At 37.4% G+C, this 17,681-nt stretch overlaps 1 protein-coding gene across 2 annotated transcripts in view; it reads left to right on the top strand.

Moving 5' to 3' along the window:
• The window catches only part of grid1a (glutamate receptor, ionotropic, delta 1a), a 289,402-nt gene that overhangs the window by 236,366 nt on the left and 35,355 nt on the right, over positions 1-17,681 (top strand). For both annotated transcript variants that reach the window (XM_082557583.1, XM_082557584.1), the window contains 4 exons: positions 2,686-2,739; positions 11,901-12,074; positions 14,907-15,068; positions 16,188-16,307. In XM_082557583.1, the coding sequence (XP_082413709.1) occupies positions 2,686-2,739; positions 11,901-12,074; positions 14,907-15,068; positions 16,188-16,307 (510 nt within the window). The remainder of the gene's footprint in view (positions 1-2,685; positions 2,740-11,900; positions 12,075-14,906; positions 15,069-16,187; positions 16,308-17,681) is intronic.

The following is a 17,681-nucleotide window of genomic DNA, read 5'->3' as shown; positions in this document are numbered from 1 at the left end:
GAACCTCTCAAGTGTAGGGTTCTGTTGTGCCCACGGCTTCAACAAAACACTGCATCGCAGCTGGTACACATTAACTAACCCATACTACACACTTGACTCTCTTTTTACCATTATAGCATCTGACAGACTTTGTCTGGAACAACGAATGCACTTCAAGGAGCTGTCGACTCTCTTGAATGTAAAGGCTATTCTTCAAGGCAGACAATAGTTATCATTGTCAGCTTTTATTTAGGGCCAAAGCGTCATTACCATGATTTGAATGAATATCATACAGAGTACAAGAATGTGTGTGTGTGTGTGTGTGTGTGTGCGTGTGTGCGTGCGTGCGCATGTTTTTTTTAAGCATTTAACCTTGAGATTAACACTGAATTGTGTCTTCGCCAATGTTTTATTGATGATGAAGTTATTGTAGAAGTTATGCTGAAGTTGTTTCTCAATTAAATTAGACTGCCCTTCTCTTTTGTGAAGTGATGTTTAAATTTTATGTATTATATGTAATATCCATGTAAAAAAAACAATAATACGTCATTTGAGCCATTTGAAAAAAACACTGCTGAGATACTAAAACTAACCTGCATTGAATCCTTTTCACATAAACATTTATTTACATTTTTTTCAGAAATAACACTATTCAAGGTTTATTTTCAAAATCTCCATACCTTAGTTCACGCAATCTCAGCTATAACCTTCTTCTTTTTGGTCATTTTTGTAATCTAATGCGGTCCCATCAGCTCAACCTTGAACACTGTTGCTGATGTTGCTTTGTTCCACTCATGCGATCTACTGTACAACACATGCACACATACCCTCCACTGTTTTGCTTGAAGGTTTAGCAACACAATAGAAAGCATTTACTTTTTTTTCTGCCCTCATCACCATCATGTGAAATGTGTAATTAGAAAACTGTACCAACCTTCTGAATGTTTATAACTATAAATAGTTTAATTCTTGATCCTCGTTTAGTCCCATTTAATGTGCAGTGTCCAATAGTAACAACGATCTGAATTGTCTTGATCTGAATATTAAATTGTCAGTGACCAGCACATCTACAGTAAACAGGGTAAAGTTTACCATTTTATATGTGAAAATATGAACATTTTTGAGGAAAAAGCTTCATATATGTTGTCAAACAGGAAACTAAACACTTAAAGTGATTAGAAGCACTATTTTTCTACATAAATCTCCAGTGGACCATTGCACCCGCCATATGTCTGGTGTTTTGTGGCATTCATTGATAATGTTGGCATACCCATTTGGATTTCAAGGTAATTTTTTAAGGCATATGGCCCCACTTTTTCATTTTAAGTATTTTAGTCATGGAGGTAAATATTTCTTGTGTGCTGGTATGGTCCTCTTACAGTCTGATGAGATCAATTTGGCAATGAGAGGAACATTAAAATAAAATCATGAGGCTTCCAAGGTTTTAAGATTGATTAGCAGCTTTTGAAGCTGTACACTGCACCGCCTATTATTGATGAGCATGGTGTTGTTTAGTAAAACCACAGGGCTCAATCTTTTATATGTTCAAGCATCGGTCTTCTGCTTTAAAAACTAATGACATCAATTGGCAGAAGACCGCATACAGTGATGTGTTAAGCAAGACAGATGTGTTCAGACTTGTGACCGATGGAGGGACTTCATTATTCATAAGAATAGTCATTTTCATCTTTCCCAGAGATTTTAGGTGGTTCTTTGTTTTTACATACACATCACTAACTGCAGGTTACACTTTCCTTGTGCTCTAACTACCTTAACAGCAGTCTTCTTTGCTGTGCATATTGGTTACTCCATTTAGACTTCAGGCAGAGAACGTATTGTTGTGACTGCAGAGCAGCAGGGTAAGAGGAAAGATTAATACATGTAGACGTGCGCCCTTGTATTCAGCTGATTCCATTCAGTGTGAATAAAATGGAAAAAGTCACAAAGCAACCATTATGCATCGAAGCTAAATAAGGTTTCTACCACTTGACGTTTGACTATCTGTAAAATTTAAATACTGTTGCACTGTGGCAAAAAGCTGCGTGCTTTCAATGCAGCATCTGCCCTTTTGGAAAATCAACATAGTTTCAAAATAAATGAGAAAAACTGTGGCTCCATCTAAGTAAAATATATAACAAGAATATGATATTTGAAATTGTTTATTGGTTGTCTTTCTGTCTGAGCATTAACACGACATTACATATGATACTTACATCATTATTTGCTCAACTCATTACCCCTCTAGTCTCCCTTTGGTGTCACAAGATCTCATGGTAATGCATTTCTATCCAACAATGACACCTACTTCCACGAGCTCCCTTTTTGTGTCATTATTGTGTTTTAAAAGGGAATGTGAAATTATTATGGCAATTGAAAGAGGTCCCATTGCAGTGGGCAAATTATGTGCATTTGTACTGCAGGCTTCATTCTCACATCCAATGTAAAAATACAGCACAGCGCTATTTAAAAAGCTTGGTTGCTCCAATGTGCTACAGGCTGTGTGGTTTAGTTGTATTCTCTGCACACTGGACCTGCAGCCTCTCTGTGTCTGAGGATGTCTTGATTTACAAATTAAGCTCCAGAGACACCTGAGAAGAGACTTACATGGACTACTGTGTGATCTCAATGAATTTGTGCACTTGGTTCCTCAATTGTCCTCCTCTTTCTGTTTCTCCTCTCTCTTTCTCCTTTAATTTATCACTGCAGGCTGTGGAAACAAACCTGGCATCCAAGGACAGCCACTGGGTCTATGCCAATGAGGTGAGGCCAAAACACACTTGCATGCACCTGAGTGAATTTAGACCTTCATGTCAGTATGCCTCTTTCAGCACTCTCACATGCTCCCAAGGCATGTGAGACCTATGAGGCCTTCACTACGCTTTCATATAGAGTTAAATAAGCAGCACATCATTTGATTTAATCCTGAGTGCCTGAGGGACTAGGCCTTTATTTGATATTGTATAACTGTTCTCGCTTAAAAGTCCCTACATTATGTTTTTCCTGTAACATATATTCAGTTATATAGCTTTTTGTGAAGCTCTAAAGTCCACACCAAATGAGGTAATTCTGCCTCCAAAGTACCTGAAACTCCTTATTTGTAGTCTGGGCCATTTTCCGTTAGATCTCTATGTCACTGTGTAACCCGCTGGCATAATGCCCACCTAGCAGCTAGTTTGCCACACATTCAAAGAATGAGCAGCTGCCTCAGTTGAATCCAGATGCAGACAGCTGCAGCTTCTGCTAGCTCTGAAATGTATTAGCTGTGAGCAAAGCACACCAAATGTTCTGTTGACTGTAAGAGTAAATAGAAGAGTGTTCTTGTATTCCCGGCCTCTCAGAAACTGAAGGGGAATACTTTTATTCTGATGGTAATGTTCACACAACAAAGTAAAGTTCCTATATCTTCACTGCTATGCTAATGTGGCCAAAGCTACCATGCTATGTGATTGCCTGACCTGCACAGTACTTTAATACAGCTATATACACATTAAAGCAGTTAATGCTTCAGATAGCATGTGAAAAGAGGTGGTGCCTTGGTATTAAAAGCTGTTCTAGTAAAAATCCATGGGAAAAATAACAAACCTGTAAATGAGCTTTGCATGGGCACTTTAGGTTTTGTCTTTCTTTCCCATCACCGTACCATTGCTCTGCACGCCTTGACCTAAAAAGGCTAAGTGTCTGTGGTACCAAAATTCTCAGGTTCACTTTGTGAATACAGAAAAGTGGCCTCTTTAGCTTTAGTGCCCAGGATTGCACTTGAGTTGATTCACAATTATTTGGAGATGTCGTAGCATGGAGGGTGGGAGCGGCACTACGAACAAGCTGTGGTTGAAAGATGTTAAATAGAAGGTTTCTCCCAGATAATTGACCTGAAATATTAGGCTTACTGTGCCCAGCAGCTCCACCTCTAGCGCTTACAGTACACACTGTTGTGGAAGTTTTCCACTTAAATAAAGCCTGCAGACGAGCGGTGAGCGGTAGCTAACATTCTTTAATCCAAAGCACACAAAAAACAGACAACCAAGCTTGATGGAGCCCCTGCATGACCGCGGGGCAGGGTCAGCAGAGTCTCACTGAGCCTAGCATGGCCCTCAGTTAAATACCTTCTCCAGGAACAAGAGGCAGTACACAGCTGTTTCACACCTTAAGGTTCACACTCCCTTGCTACTTCCCAGAGTCCTCAAAGAGACAAAAGACTGGTCCTCTGGAGTTCCTGTTTCCCCCAACATCCTTACTACACCCCCTACCATTTGTCTTAAGTATGAGTGTAAGACATGTTAAAATCCAGTGGCACCAAGGCATTACAATAACGTGATTAATACATAAGTGAAAGAAATTCCTATACAACACACATACACACAGGGACATGCATATCAGTGTCCATTTTATGTGTCTTTAAACTTTTTTAATACCATGCATCATCTCGTTTTCAAGGGGGTATCAATGAATTTTAATAAAACATCACCCCCTGACTTGTTGAAACATTTCACTGGAATCCAAAACATGACACATATTGATTCATAATCCGCAGACCGTGATAAATGTATCTACGCTCCCCTGACAGCCACATTATTTAGGCAACGTTTCTACAGAGATTGTGATACTGAGGTCGAGAGAGAAAAGCAGTTTTTTGGGTTTTTTTTAATTGTTTGGCAAATAACTCGTAATATAAAGGCTGAAAATGCGTTTTGGATGCACTACACATTAGACCAACCAACTAGAATAAAACACTTATCATTTATGCTTTAGTTAAAAATTCAAAGTGCAGGATATTTGTAGCTTGAATATTGATTTGCAAAAGTTAATGAGGCTTAGTGTGTTGAAAACCTTCTGTTATCTGGCAGCCTAAATTACCCAATTTTAGACTATAATGAGCTTTTATGAAAATAATGACCTTGTCGCATTTTGACCATGCATTTCAGCATTAACATAACTAAAGTATTGACTTACGACAGCTAATGAGAGCAGGAGTTCTTTTAAACCATTTCTGCATCTGGCAGCTCATATTATCCCATTCATATTATCAGACATGCTTTTGTAGTCTCAACATGAGGATGTGATGGGAGCTGCAATTTGAAGCAGTATTCACAACCAAACTCACGCATAGCTCTCAGTCAATTAGTACAGAACTCCACACACATTAGCTTTAATTGCATCTGACTCTGGAATAGTATGAACTAATGGCATGTTAATTTCTCCTGCATTCACTTAATGGTGGATATGATGCGGCTTACTGCAGACTTATGTCTCTGTGGGATGTGTTTTAAAAAAAGACCAATTTGCCTGTTTTTGTCTTTGAACTATGAAATATATCATTTGATTTTTTCACTCGTTTTTCTATATCCCTTTCTCACAACATAATTTTCCATTCCCTCTCCCTTCTGTTGCAACACAGTAAGGATTGTTTTTTCCACTCTATCCCTGCCACACTCCCAGTATTTTTTGTTTATTGTTTTCTCTTCTCGCTTCCACCTTCCATGCTTTTCATATAATCACTCAAGATAAACTGCCCATAAAGCTGAAGATCACCTTGAAATGAGAATAACACAGACACGTTGCAAATTCAACCAAAACAAATTCAATTACCACTGTTGACAGCTCTTTTTTTGTTTGGGGGGGGGGGGGCTTCCCCCAGCTCTTGGCCTCCAAAGACTTCTCATTTATATAACAATCACATGAAAACTCTGAGCTGCTATCAAGTCCATCATTTTCTTAAATCCTGTTTTCCCTCATCTTACACTGTTCGCAACAACACAACACAAAAATCCCTTGCAAATTGAATCTAGGTATGTATCAATGTGTAAATGATTTACCCGCATTGCCTGGTTATCTCGAAAGGGGGAAGGGATTTAAAGGAAGGTGCAAAGCTAATTTGTTTCCATTAGCCTGAGATTAGATTTCTGTGAAGTTCCTTACATGGCTTATGGCAGAAAGATTGTGCACTCTTCTTTTTTTTTTTAATTCATTCATACGCGTGAGAAGTGAAACAAAGTAATTTAAAAAAAACTGCATCTGTTAGGGATCACTTTTTTCAGCAGCTGCAGGTGAATTCTGTAATCCTCATTGCTACATGGGTACAGTATATCTAGATACTGTTTCCTGCTCTCAAAATCTGAAAATCCTTTTAGCCTGACTAGATGCAATCACAAAATCCTGCGGGGAAATAACAGAGGCCTGTTACATCTTTCCTCTGAATGCACCATCAGTCCCTGCAGACAGTTGGTACTATTCAGCTGGTCATGACAGAGTTGTGGCATACATTTTAACCAGGTGATCATAAGGCTCACCGCTGCTTGCCCGCCTCCATCAGCTACTCATGCTTCTGCCAGGCTTTAGACCTCACACAGTCAAAGAGCATGTGGCACAAAGAATGTAATCTGTCAATCATAAAATGCAATAGAAGCTTGCAGGGAGAATTTTTTGATATCCCTGGTTTGCAATGCAGAATTTTAAGAGTCGTAGACACAGAAATTATAATCGTTGCCACCACAAGTACTTGTTTTTGTCATTAACTAATGTGTTTCTTTTTTTTAAAAATTCTACAAAGTTGCCTTTCTACACTCCAAGTTGACCATCTTCAGATTACTTGTTGGGTTTTCACAACAATCAAAATTAAAGATTTGAATTGTATTGTATAGCACAATAAAATTAATCACATCTTTACAAATGAGAAGCCAAATATGCCCATCCTTCAATTGCAAATGTTTCTAGATTAGACTGTGTTTTCCAGCCAGCTGAGTGGGTTTGAATGGCACAGAGATCATGAGCCCTTGGGATGAAGGAAGTTGCTGAAAACACAAATGAACTAACAACATAATCTTTCAAGAGAAAAAAAGTGAAAAGCTTTGAAATTGTTGTGCAAGAAGTGCAATAGGACTTGATGTGAGCACGAGGGCAAAGAGATGATAGGCATTGGTGTCTCGCTAAACCACCCACTAAACCAGGTTTCTCCAGCTGCTAGCACACCGAAGGCTGTCTGCCTCAGACACCGTCTAGTCGACTCAAATGGATTGTGCATCCTGGGAGGATTTGTCGTTGTTTCTTTTTTTTTCTACCTTCAAAGGCCAAGATGGTGACACTTGAGAATGTTTGATGGATTAGGTGGTTGTGCCTGCTGTGACAGACAGATTCAGGGAAGACAGTCATAATGTGACTGATGTCTCGAGTAGCTGCCTATCAAGCAACTGAGATGGAAACTCTATTCTAAGGACATAATCACCACCACATAAGATTGTGAGATTGGGAGGTGGATTACCAAAGAGGCCACTTGCAACATAAAAAATATACAGTTATGGTACAAAATATACCCTTTTCAAATTCTAAGGTTTAATGTATCATGGCAGAATAAATAAAATCTATTTTTCAGCAGGTCCTAAAATTAGTCAAATACAACTTAAAAATACAAAATATGAACTACTACACCATGTCATTATTTAATTAACGGAAATTAAGCCACAATGCAGAAACAGTGTGTGCAAACTAAGTATACTCTTACTGCACATGCATAGAGAGGGAAAGCAGCAGATGAGTGTTTTTAATCAAATGCATCCACTTAATTTATGATCAGCAAGTGTGATCACCTCTAGGACAAAATAAGTTTTGGTATGTTTTAGCATTATGGCAAAGACGAAAGATATCTACAGTCGTCCTTGAGAAGGGGTTGATTAATCCCATAAACCTGGGATGGGTTTTAAGTTCTAAAGTAGGAAGGATCATTGTGAAAAACAAGGCAATCAAGGCAATTCCACAGGCAAATTCATCCTAATGTCAGAGGGTGATTGGGGATTGCTTTACAGCCACAGGACTTGGGCACCTCTCAGTCATTAAGTGGCTCATTAACTTTTTTTGTATACTAAACTGCTCTAGAGTCAGATGTGAGGCCATCTGTCTGACAGCTAAAGCTTGGGCAAAATTGGTTCATACGTCAGGACAATGACCCCAACCACAGCACCGTATCTACAAATGAATTACATTTTTATCACTTTTTTTTTTTTTTAAATTGACGTATTGCAATGCCCCGGTCAAAGTTCAGACCTCAGCCTGATTGAGATGTTGTTGCAGGACCTTAAAAGTACTGTGCATAAATGAATGCCTGCTAACTTCAACGAACTCAAACTATGTCATAAAGAGATAAAAGAGGACCAAAATCTCTCCACAATGATGTGAGGCATTGATAAAGTCAGACAGAAAATGATGCTGATTGATTGCACAAGCTTTTGAATGACGGACTATACTTTGTTTTTCACACACTGTTTGTGCATTTCGGCTTCATCTTTGTTAAATAATGACACGTTATTGTTCACCTCAGGTTGTATTTATTGAATTTCCGACCTGGTTAGACATTTTCAAATATTAGATTTCTCGTACAAAAGGCTATATAATAATGTATGTATCTATTTTATGTTATAGCCCTTTTTACCATTAAGCATGTTGAGCATCCATGCAGAAACCTAATTGGGATGTCAAAAAATTATCTATTAACCCAGAAATGGTAACTACAGGAGACATCCAGTGCCATGGTCATAAATCTAAAGGACCCCAGACAAGAGACCTCCCTTATGAAGTACCTTATCTAAATGTTACAGCAGTTACAGCCACAGACGTTTTATGTCATCAGGGTTAATAAATGGGCAGTTGAAATTACATACAGACACACAGCACCTCCAGGCTGCAATTTAAGTTCCATCATAGCAATGAAACGTGCACTACCACAAGTGATGATTCCGGCTTGCACTGTGCCTATAGTTTGGCCTACTGGCCTTGTGAACAATGGTCTGTGTAATGGGATTGCTCACACAGCTGTGCTACCCTATAAAAAAAAATGATAATGAAAAAACAAAACAGTAGATTAATAAATACATCGTTGTTACTCTTTACATATCATCCCACCTTATGTCACATTTCTGATAACCTATTCTAATTAATCAGCCTTTTTAATGGAATTACTATACCATTAAATAATAACTCATGCAAAGATGCAATAATGACTCAAGCAATCTCTGCTTCCATAACTCCTCACCAAAGCTGCAGAAATGACATGATGTGTCCAACCATAGGATGCCCTAGTGTTTGCATCCTCGACTATTTTGAAAAAGTAAAAAAAAAACTTTGTTGGTATGTCTCAGCTTAAAATAATAACTGCTTTCATCTACTTGAGGAAGTGATACAGTGTCATTAAATAAGCTGTTGTGGTTTATTTAGCAAATCACTTTTTGCTGCCAGCGCTTGAAATCATTATTAATAAAGCCTAATATAACCCTTGTTTAGTTATCATTGGTCTAATTTACCAATTTGAAGATTTAACTCTTAGATCTTCACAAACTGCTGCAGTTAACTGAAGCACAGCTACTGTATGTTATCCACATTATTCCCTCTACATAGTGATCCTAAAATAATAACATATCTAATGTTATTCGGTCCTCGACATTGTTAATAAATAATTGTAATGCTGCTTGCTTGATTACATATGATTTTTCAAATAAATGAAAATAAATGTAATATGTTTCTCGTCGCTGTCACAAGTAAATAAGTTATTTCTTTGTGAAAGTACAGTATTTGGTGTGATTCCAGGTATCACAGTTAACGATCAGCTTTTGGAGGACAGGATTGTATCTAATTTAGAAAATCTTCAATTTTGTACAATTTTCTCAACAGTATCATCATATCTTCTTTTTGATGTATAAGAAGAAGATGTTTATGTATTGAAATCTCCGTTTCTGATAACATCGGTCAATGTGTAACAGATAAGCAAAGACTTCTTTGGATTTCAGTGTTCCTGATGTTTACCTTTATTTTTCTAATATAAAATGACCGCAGGGCAGCAATGATTCATGTATATCACTAGATCATTTCATAATATAATAATATTATTGTCTGTCTAGCTACTGAGAGCTGTTCTCCCTCAAATATGTATTCAAAGGACATAAAAAGGTGTGCGTGTTCATTGACGAGAACACCTCAAAATAATATCATAACCACGGGGCTTTGCGCTTCATGTCTAACTCCTATTTCCTCTTAGCTTAGTCACCCGCAGCTTTAAAAGAGCACCTTAACTGTTAATAAAATGATTGTCAGATTAATGCTATAATTTTTATATATTTCTAGTGAGGGATTAATAACATAGAATGAGCAGCACAAAGAGGATAATTTAGGCTTTCTGTCAGATAGACTTGATTTGATTAATATGTTTTGGTCGTTGAAACATTGCTATACTTTATTCCCTTTTTCTAATATTTAATAGGGTTATTTTGAAGGGGCTTTAACAACTTGAAGTAATTTTGTGACACCTGTAGAGTTTAAAAGTAGTTTGTATATTATCTTTTTTCATCAGAATTAATATTGCAATTTGACTTACAGGCTACTATAATCACATAGAGTGGCCCATTGAGATTAATAACCCTTCTAACGGTTCAATCCATCCCTCAGATGACCATTGCGGTCCGCTTGCTTGAAATATGTGTAATATCTCTCCTCAAAGTTTAAAAGGCACATGTTTCATGAGCCATGTCCTATTGGGAAATGTCACAGCCAGGTCAGGTTATGACATAAATGTCACATGTGATGGTGACAGAATACTTGGACTAGGTGACACTAAAAGTTATTAACTTGGATGGGAGAGCTCATTTCTGTGAACCATGTTGTGAACCATAATTTGCCCGATTAAAGTGTCCTGGCAACTCGTGAATATTCATCAGTTCCACTTGTCTGGCTGTGAAGAGTCTGAAAAAAAAGAGTCATAGGAAAGAAATAGATGAGCTAGAATCACCAATGAGACAAAAGATATTTGGGAAATTGACAAAAGAAAAAAGTTCAGCGTGCTCACCACATTGCGTTTTTACAATATGTGTTTTTGACTTAAGGTATATGTAAGAAGAACAGTGTTGAAAAGCAAAAGGCAGTTTGTAAAAAGGCAGATTTGGACTGACAATTTGTAGTGAAGGAACAAGACTGATGGTCAGGTAAAGTAAGGTAAAGGTACAAAGAAAGACTTATTAGGAGTGATGGGAAGATAATAAGAGATTGAAAACCACATTAGGCTGAAAGAAGAAAGGGCCTATACAATGACAGAGTCCCTGAGAAATGAACACTGAGTCTGGACAGAAACCAGCAGGAGAAAAATAATTTAGGGAGGTCAATGCAAAAGAGGTAGATCAAAATGTCTGATTAGGAAAACTGATAAAGAGCATGTATTGAGGGGTGTTTGGTGAGGGACCTGGGGATACTTGAGTCTTGACCCGACAAAACCTCACAGCTTTATTGTCAGATGGCATATGAACTCAGTGTTTCCCCGGAGACTCATTGTCTGCCTCAGCATTGACGATTGTCTGGCTCTGAAAACTAGTAGGCAGCTCAGTGTCTCATGAATATTGATCTGATGCTTCACACAAGTATCCCCCATAGAAGAGGACCAAGGGTCACCTGAACTATTATTGTGATGGATATACTTCAAATGATCATTGATTTGACTCTGTAATGGCAAAACAAGAAGGCTTTGTAGAAAATGAAGTCTGTCTTTAATTGCTAAAAAAGGTGTTTAAATCTTGAAATGACTACAATTATTAAAATATTTTGTGTTTTTTTTAATAGAAAAAAACATTAACTTAATTAATTTGGTTTATTTAACAGACGTATTTGATGAATTAAGCTTTGGTTAAACATTAAACATTTATAAATTGATACAGAAAATTGACATTCTTAAAATGAAGATGACCAAATAAGTTTACATTTCAGCCTCACCATTTATCCATTTTTAAGTCAAGCCCCTCCAAAGTTCTATCTTATTCAAATTTCCACTAAAATCCACAGTTTATCTCATTATTTCACATTGTGCAAATGTCACAATCTAATACAATATGTGACTTTTCATAACTTGTATTCAGTGGAAAGGGGGAATTAAACTGCTTTGTCATTTTCACCTTTAGGAGGTGAGTGATGCAGACATCATGGAGTTAGTTCACAGCTCTCTGGGGCGAATGACCATCATTCGTCAGATCTTCCCGTTGTGGAGGGATACCAATGTTCGCTGTATGAGGAACAATCATCGCATCTCGTCTCTGCTCTGTGACCCTCAGGAAGGCTATCTACAGTCCCTGGAGGTAAAATATACTGAAATATGTACTTTTGAAGCCTTACAAGATTGTCACTCAGACTATATTGACCTGCACGTTACCGTTTAACAAATGCAGTACAATCTATTAACTTTTTTTTTTAGTCTTGTTTAATATGACAAACAAAATTAAAAAAAAATACTCTTTAGAGTAAGTTAAAGGACTATTATACTAATGCCTGGCTCCATAAATCAGGACTCTGAAGATTCTTATCAATATCAGGTATTCTACAAAATATCTATAAAAATTTTAATGGTGAATAAAAAACTGCATAAATGCACTTAAGGCAATATGATTTGAAGCCATGTGAATTATTATTTAATTTAGACAGTGGAAGGTTGACGTGATTCCTTAATCAAACATACATGTGAATACATTCTACTATATTGTGTATAAACATTTATTAGGTCCCATACTGATGCTGTGCTTATTTATATAAACAACCACTCTTATTTTTTTCCTTTTTCTCAGTGTGATGAAGTGTGTAATTTTGCACAACCAGACCAAATACTGGTGGCATATTGGAGTGTTAAATGGTTCCTTATCGTTTGCTTGAGGTGACTGTAAAAGGTTATAAGTACCTGTTGTCAATTTGAATGCAGTCGATTTCAGCAGATTTTAGTGGAGATGGTTTCTTTTATTATTATTTTTTTCCTTTAATCAGGAAAAAGTAACAAAACAGGTAAAGAAAAATCTCTGCTCTTAAACCTTCATTGTCAATGAAAATACTGAGCGTGCTCGAAACACATGTGTTTAATTAAGAGCCTTTAAAGATGCACAACAGTAGCAGTGTGATGGACATTGTCACAGTGGGTTTTAGACTGATAGCAAGTTCATGCTTGTTCTTTTTTGTTAACTTTATTTTTTTGCCTTATACATTTTGCTGTGGATACTTTTAAGATAATAAATGTGTGCTTCAGACCAACAAACTTATTTAATATACTTCATCCAGTACCAGTGACAGATAAATGAAGCAAGATGTGTTTTTTTCTGGTTTGTGTTTACCACAAATTGCCTGTATAAAGATCTGAACGTAATTACTTACACAAATTTTCCCCGGTATTTGTAGTGACTGTACAGCGTACGCATGCAACCATAGTGTAAAGTACAAGCATCTGCCAAGTGCCAATGAATACAAATACTAACTGATTATGCATGCAACAGAATATATATTAAACTCCCTTGGTACGATAATTATGAGGGACATGAATGCCCATGAATATCAATGACTGCAGCTTAGTGTGTCTAGAGACTAACTGGCAGAACAGAGCAAATTATTGTTTTAAATGAAGGAAAAGGGTTGTTTTAATAACACGCAAATAAATTTAAGTGGCAATGAACCCAAATTACTGTAAACCCGAAATCAGTGCATTACTTGTTAATAAAATCTGAAACTGCAAGCTTAATAAAGGCTTCTGTAGTAAAAGGTATGCTCTAAAAATTCTGCTGCCTTTGATTCGTATTAAGGATTTATCAACCAGAGGAAAGGTAAATTCAATCAGTGACAAGAAGGGTCAGTGTAGAAGACTCGCCGTTTGGCTTTCTTGTCTTCCTTACACAATGTCATTCTCTTCTTTGAGTCTTTAAAGTAACCTCACTCACCCAGCCACGTATTGCTTTCAATGCAGAGTTAAGAGTGGCTCCTTACACCTCTCACACTTTTGATCAATCCATCTGGAGTGAAATGGCTGTGCTCCCTGTAGCGCTATTGAAATGTTCACATTCCTTTTTATCCGTACTCCAGACAGATGGCAAAACCATGAAAGAGGGTTAAATAACGGGTAATGGCCGTTTAAGCATTCATCAGAATTGTTAAACAGTGAGTAAAGTACAGTGCTTTACTGTACTAATAAGCCCTTTTTCAATGCTTCAGCTGTGGTGTAACCTTAGAAATCCAGAGATATCAAGCTGCATCTCACCTGGACTTAGCTTCTGACTCGGTGACCTTGGGGAGTTAACTTACATGATGTCTTACCACAGAGAAGCCGCTGCTTGGAGTGGCAGCTACTATTGCCTCTCTGGATATTCTGCTGTGGGAGGATTTGACTTGACTTGACCTAGAGGAGCTATCAAATCCACTGTCACACTATAACAGCAAGCATTTGACATGATTCCTCACACGACACACTGCAATTGAATGGGACACTGAATTCATTAGGCATGTGATTACCGAAGCAGAAACAATTGTTGTTTTGGCATCAGACTGCAGTGGCATCATGACCTTCGCCTCCTGAGTGTTTCATCGAAATTGTTTCACAAATGGAAAAAGTCAAATACCATCATTTTTCAGCAAATCAGCTTGAGTGCTCAAGTAGAAAGCTTCCTGCAAACATAAATTTGGACAGTCATGAAAGAAGTAAGCAACCCGGTCTTCTTTTCATCACCAAAAAGAGGTCCAACTGTCGAAAGTCTTGTCATCATCAAAAGGCGTAGAGGCAATGTGTGGGCATCCTCGAGTTTCTTGTATGGCTGTGGATCCAAAGCAGAAAAGAGCATAGCATAATATGTCCATGTGCACATCTGCAAGGGAGTATAATTGTGGTGTCCCACTGTCAGACAAAAGAAGCAAGAGTTTATTATTCACCAACAATATTTCCTTTTTCTTTTTTTACAGCCCACCTCACCAGAATGAAAAACAAATACTTTTTACTTGTGTGCCACTGCTTTGAGTTTCAGCACCGAGACACTGTGATATTTCCTGCAGTCCTGAAAACTAATATTTGTTTTCTTGGCGGTATGCTGAGTTTGTGTGCTGTTCTGTGTCACAAAGAAGAAACCAAGAATATTTTTTTATTTTATTTTATTGTTTTCCCTCATCAGGTGTCCAATCTCTACTTGTATGATAGCGTATTGATGCTGGCAAACGCCTTCTATAGGAAGCTTGAGGACAGGAAGTGGCACAGTATGGCCAGCCTTAACTGCATGAGGAAGTCTACCAAGCCATGGAATGGAGGATGGTCTATGTTGGACACTATTCAAAAGGTATTTGGGATTGAAGTCACTGTTGCTTTTTGTTTGGTTTTGGCTTGTTTTTAATATAGACACTGCTGTTTCCTTCTAGTTTTTCTTCTTCTAATAGCAGTTGTTTATGGAGTATTTTTTGTCACATATGACTAAGAGTCTGAAATGCATAATGAAGAATTTATGAGAAGCATTAGCATCTATAAAGGGGATTTTTACACTCAAAAGACAGAATGGTGCAATGAACTATTCAGTTATTTTTAAAATGAAACCAGTTTTTATTTTGTGGAAGATTCTGGGCTTTGACGCCTTTGCTCGTACAGCCGTCTCTGTTCCCTCATTGAAATAAGGCGTATTATAGCAGAAAGTGGCTCGATGTCATCCATTTCAATCTGATAATGGAATTTTTCATTGTTGCAGAGAGTCATGCTGGTTTAATCTTAAGTGTGAGAGGAAATGACCAAGTTGAGCATGACAAAACGGCAAAGAAAAATGGTGTTCATTGTAGCGGCTATCATATTGTTATGTTATGTCATTCATATGACATGATTTAAGTGAACTAAATTTTCTCTTACACTTTAAGCTTCTTTCTAAAATGCATACAGCGTTTTGACTGGTTAGTGCTTCACAACAACTCAACGTTTGGCTGAACTTTTCTAAATTGTTTTTGATAACCTCCTACTGTACCTAAAGGTCTTGTGGAATGGAATTCATAGGTTAAGGCTTATCATCTTAGAAGTTGCATACATTTTATGGAATGAAGGATGGTAAACAAAACTCTAAATTCATACAGTTCTGTGCAACAAAGCTCCATCTGAGCTTTCGTTAAACGACTTTTTATTTTAAAAGTAGTTGGTTTTTTTCTCTACAGAGCCTATTCTATAAAGCAAGTTAATCAAATAAACCAATTGTTTAATGTAACTAAATTTTGATGAAAATATTATGTGCAAAGATATTTATTTTGTGTAATAGAATATGTGTAGGCTATTTGTTGTTATTGTTATTATTTTTTTTCCAATACCTGTAAACTTGCCTAGATCGTAGACACAAGCACACACCTTACAGGACTTACCGCTGCTTCTTCCCTTTCTTTTTCATAACATCTCACACATTTAATACATTCAGCTGTTGTTTCAACAGGGGCGGATAAGTGGCCTGACTGGACTGATGGATTTCCGTGCCGAAGGCTCTAATTCTCATGTACAGTTTGAGATTCTTGGGACCAGCTACAGCGAGACATTTGGGAAAGATGTGAAACGGGTCAGTCTGGAAAATTTTATGTATACTTATTGTACTTGTCTCTTGAGTCCTGGAAAATGTACCAAACACTTGGCAATTGTTTTGCAAGTTGTGACAGTAAAACAAAAGGAAAAAGAACAGAGACACAGAATCAGATTTATTAGGACATGTGTTCTCCTTTTCATATCCATAAGTAAGCATATAATATATTATACAGAATAATATATTGGATTTTGCAACATTTTCTTTTCACAACATCATATATTCTGTACATTAGAACACAAGCTAGTTCATTGGAATAGTGCTGGGTGTTTACTTAGTTGAGGGCTGTAGAGAAATGTAACTAAAATTAAACTGTCATCATGCAAATGCCCCTTTTCAAATCACCTATATTTAGGCAGTCAATTTCAGAACAAGGAAAACTGTTGTCCTGACAGTTTATTTTCTGTAAATGTTTATTTATCGCACGTAACAGTTGTGGCTAACTTATTACCAGCGAGGACCCTCTAGGATATGTGTCCATGAGAATCAAAACTTGGTAAACCTTTTTATCAGATATCTTAAAGGTCCTTTGGGGGTTTTTGCTAGAGGAAATATTCCATCGAAGCTGTCCACTTGTCTTTTGGTTTTGTATCGTCACTTCCCAATCTTTATTCTTTGGTTCAAAGCCCTGAAGTTAAACGTTATTTCTTGGTTCAGGAGGTGAATTAAATGAACTTACATGCAGGGCAGATACTCATCTGTACGTAAACCCCTGAAAGCTGTGGTCACAGGGATTAACTACTTGTCAATTAGGTGCCAGGTATTTGGGTGCCCTCTACTGGAGCTCTGGAATTAAACTGCTCTTTTTCCTATAGTCATCCATTTCATCACACCAACCATCTTGGCTTGTTCTACGATCCAAGAATTCAAATAAAAAGTGTGTGTGTGTGTGTGTGTGTGTGTGTGTGTGTGTGTGTGTGTGTGTGTGTGTGTGAGAATATACTTTTATTATTAGAGTTATTATTAAAACACACCATCTCTCATGACGGACACAGACATTTGCCTGTTTTCCATCAGGCTCTGTAAGTTGATTTTGGACTTTTTACTGCAAAACTTGTTTGATCTTTGCGACGGTGTAGAGCTGAAGTGAGAGATTGAGAGCATTATTTGTGCTCTCCTTTCTTAGCTGTAATTTGTTTGTCGCTGTTTGTCCTGATTCAGTCAGGGGCTTCTTCTTGAATGAAGAGGAATTGAGTTTCTTGGCAATCTATGTAGAGCAGGACTGACCAGAAGCGGTAATGAAGATTTAATCACCACTCAGCCTAACAGAAATCATGGAGCCAATTCATCATAATGTGGTCATTAGCATTAGCTAGGAGGACAGACACCCAGAGGAACATATATACACACTGT

Source organism: Aulonocara stuartgranti (genome assembly GCF_965226115.1).
Source record: "Aulonocara stuartgranti genome assembly, chromosome: 13".
In the NCBI taxonomy this organism is placed as follows: domain Eukaryota; kingdom Metazoa; phylum Chordata; class Actinopteri; order Cichliformes; family Cichlidae; genus Aulonocara; species Aulonocara stuartgranti.
This window is presented reverse-complemented; position numbering and strand designations above follow the sequence as displayed.